This window comes from Halyomorpha halys, unplaced genomic scaffold (genome assembly GCF_000696795.3).
Source record: "Halyomorpha halys isolate HHAL.00 unplaced genomic scaffold, Hhal_1.1 Scaffold825.1, whole genome shotgun sequence".
In the NCBI taxonomy this organism is placed as follows: domain Eukaryota; kingdom Metazoa; phylum Arthropoda; class Insecta; order Hemiptera; family Pentatomidae; genus Halyomorpha; species Halyomorpha halys.
In genome coordinates, this window is record NW_027106350.1 from 83,399 (window position 1) to 87,171 (window position 3,773).

Sequence of the window (3,773 nt, forward strand, 5' to 3'; positions counted from 1 at the left end):
GTTTTCCCGTATGACAACGCATCGTCAAAGCCGAGCTCATAATATATCATAAAAATATATTTTAAATTCACATCATCAGCGTAAGTTTTATGAATTTTTTTCATCAACTGCGTTTCATTAAATTTATGTACAGCCTTATTACTCCACTCTCGTTTCTTATCTGGCATATAACGGCTTAAGGCAATAAATTAACAAAAATTATGGCATAGTTTCACGTTGTAAAGTTATCCTGAATTGAAATTACCAAATTATCTCCTGGAAAATCCTCGTCTCCGGTATCTCCCGTCTTCACTCTTAAGTGATTAAGTCACCTTCGCTACCCTTTGAAGCTTCCAGGCGGCGGGTTACGTCCTTAATACTCCACCACTTTGGCAGTTGTTATGCGGTTTACGGGGGTGTATCTGGGAATCTCGAAGCAAAATTCAAATGGTTCATTAATTGCTTTATACGTTTCGTCTTCGGGGTTTTGGGAACGCCTCTGTAATCAGATTTTATGAGAGTTGAAATGGTTTCACACCTTCTTCCGTCGTAAATATTTTCTTCCATCCTCTCTGTACTGAGTAATCCATTTCCGCCGCTATCGTCAGTTCCTGATATTTGCCGAGTTTTTCTCCCACAGTGGTGCCTATACTATTATCGTTGTGGATTCCAACATTAATAAGTTCCGCTTTTTTTGCTCTTAAATCTACAAGAAGGATATCTAGTTTATTATCACGCACAGTATGGACCTTAATACTTGATTTATCCCAATAGAAATTGAGGAATCTGTTTATGTGGTGCTTATATACGGGTTCTATTGGATCATCTACTAAGTTGTGTTTCAACGCCAGAGTCTGATGAAAAATGTTGACCATATTGTTGTGCCTCTGGAGATATTCGGTGCCAGCCAGCACTCCACATCCATTTGACTCCAATGTCATAATCAGTCATCTGATCTGAGCATATTCCATATATATCGGGTGTTGCGTCTTTTAGAGCGCGTCTTCTATATGATGGCAATAACCTCATCTAAAATTGCGACCAAAAAAACCTTCCTCAGAGAATAACTTTCCAGTCTTTAACCATTCGACTGAAATCTCCTTTATTATTATTTTATCAATTTTTCTAAATTATTACTATTTTTAATTAATAAAATTATGAATATAAACAATAGTAATTTTTAATTAAAACAATAAAATTTAAGACAATTAAAAATAAGTTATAAAAGCCTAATCTGAAGCATAACTATATGGGAGCTAAAGCGATTCAAATATTATTTAAGGTTAATTTATGTTATTTTTCTTGTAATTAATACCGATATATATTAATACCGCCGAAGCGAGTACTTGTTTTCTGTTACACTGTAGCCGTGAGTCAACTCCTGTAGGTTCTGGAGGCCTCCTGGGGTCTATCCAGCCTCTTAAATTGGGTACCCTTAATTGGGTAAAAATCTGGGGGTCGAGCTTGATTCTGAACAAATCACCTCCATGCACAACCGTTGGTCTAGTAAGAGTACTTCTTTACAAAGTACTGAATCCCTTCATTGGTTGTAGCGGTACATATTTAATTTAATTATCATAATATAGGTTTAAGCTTGATTCTGATAATTCTAAATAGAAAATTTGGAGATTTTAGAGAATTCGTAAGATTCATGAATACAATTTAATAATTAAACAGTAATTTTTTCTATCAAAGCATAATCAAGAAGAAAAAAGATAAAGTAAAATAGATATAGCCTGTTTAGTGCAAAACTCACACCGACAGTTCCAAAGGAATTTCTAAACAGAGAATAGTGATTTATCAATTTTAAATTATTTAACCAAAATAGTTAATACTAGAAGAAGTTTGTCGGGGGGTGCGGTCCGTAAAGAACAACATAAATAAACAAAACAATATTTATTTATTTTATGCCGACGTTTCGACCTGAGTTTCAGGTCTTCATCAGGGCTATAGAACAGAAGAGATAACAACAACATTTAGAGTAACATACAATTGACTTCTTCAAACTTCTTCAAGCATTAATCTACGGTCAACCATCTACATCTCATTTAAAATAGTTAATATCTTACCTTAGTATTTGTGACCCCTGCTAATAGAAACTTAAAATATAGAAATGAAATTCTTGATTCGCTATCCCTTACCTGAAAAGGAAAATACCAATTTTTAATTAAACAATAAAAAAAAAGACATGATTCCTTGAAATTTTAAAATAGATGTACTATTAAAATATATGTCAACTCTACTCTATTTGTTCAGCTATTTTTTTAAAATGTGATATTTTCTATAGTGATTATAGTCGCCAATTTTATAATGATATCTGAATTTAGAATTCATTGACATAGTTATTTACAGATATTTAAGAACTTCTAAATTTAGTATCTTAAAACAATATATTAAATTTTATAACTGAGATTAGAAATAAAGAGGTGAAAGTTTGCTAATACGATGTTTTTTCTAACAATTTGTATCTAAATCAAATTGAGGCTTTATTGTTGATAAAATTTTGAACAATATATATTAGTTAATTATTCAAAATTATAATTATAATTATTGATTGATAACTTAATTCGCATAAATTCAGTTCAGGCACTGGCGAATAGCAAAGAAATATCTTATTGTCCAACTTGTCACTTGTACCGGCTTACTTCTGACCCTATAAATTTGTCTTCATTATTACAAACGTTTTAAATTGTGTGATTTATTTAACTGAAAAATAGAAAATCAGAACATTCTGATCTTAATGAAAATCTGATTTCACCCTAATAAATAAAAGGGGAAAATAGATTGAGTAAAAGCAAAATATAATGTTTGCCTTTGACCATCAGAGACCTTCTCATAAAGATTTGACACTCCATAAATATTCGCCTTTTTTGCTGAACAAATGATTCAAATCAATTTTAAGTTAGTACAATGTTTTGATGAGTCTTTATGGGTTATAATTATCCAATGGTATTTATTTATTATCTTTGATAATTTAAAATGACAAATATTTGAATATAGTATTCATCAAAAGAGGTGAAATATTTACTTCAATCTCAATATATTAACTAACAGTTTTTAAAATTCAATAACCCATAAATTATAAAATTCAATAACCCATAAATTATAAAATTCAGAATAAACCAAGTTAATACTCAAAAATCATTTGTTTACAAAAAAAAAAAAATAGATGTTTTTAATGATGGAATGTAAAGGTTTTCCACTACCCAAGCTTTATATTGTTAGAAAAACAAAATCTACATCATATAATGTAGTTGAGTCATATTTAAACTTTGAAATGGATGGCTCAAAGCGTTTAATACTTCAAAATGACCATATTCTTCTTCATTTTTAACGCATTTCAAAAATCTTGGAACTTGAATTACATTGAGTTACCGGCATTTGTAACTCACTACGATTCGGACACAGAGATTATAAAATGTACTGAGAAACTGATAATAGATATATGCGATATTTCCGCTGATTCTTTTCATTCGAAATAATAGAGAAATTGATACTGACTTTCGATTATATCACATTTTTTTTTATGTCGTATGTAGGAAAGTTAGAAATAAATTTGAGAAGGCTGGATGATCTGAGTATTCACAGCCTAGAATAACATTTATAACAAGGTACTATCTACTTCATGTATAGATAAACAAAACAGTTTATAATTCTGGCACAAATAAATAAACTAAAAAATCAAAAGCAGGAGGTTGCTGCAAGGTTATATTATCTTGCAATATATTTATTAAGACTGAGACAGGATTATAGAGCATTTTTAAAAACCTGAAGTCACTTTAGTAATATTTTTT

The 3,773-nt window shown here is 30.4% G+C and overlaps 1 protein-coding gene across 1 annotated transcript; it reads right to left on the reverse strand.

Moving 5' to 3' along the window:
• Nucleotides 1–491: 491 nt before the first annotated feature.
• LOC136795119 (uncharacterized) lies at nt 492–920 on the reverse strand. The gene has a single exon (XM_067044697.1). It carries the CDS (start codon nt 918–920, stop codon nt 492–494), a length of 429 nt encoding a protein of 142 aa, XP_066900798.1.
• Between the last annotated feature and the right edge of the window lie 2,853 nt (nt 921–3,773).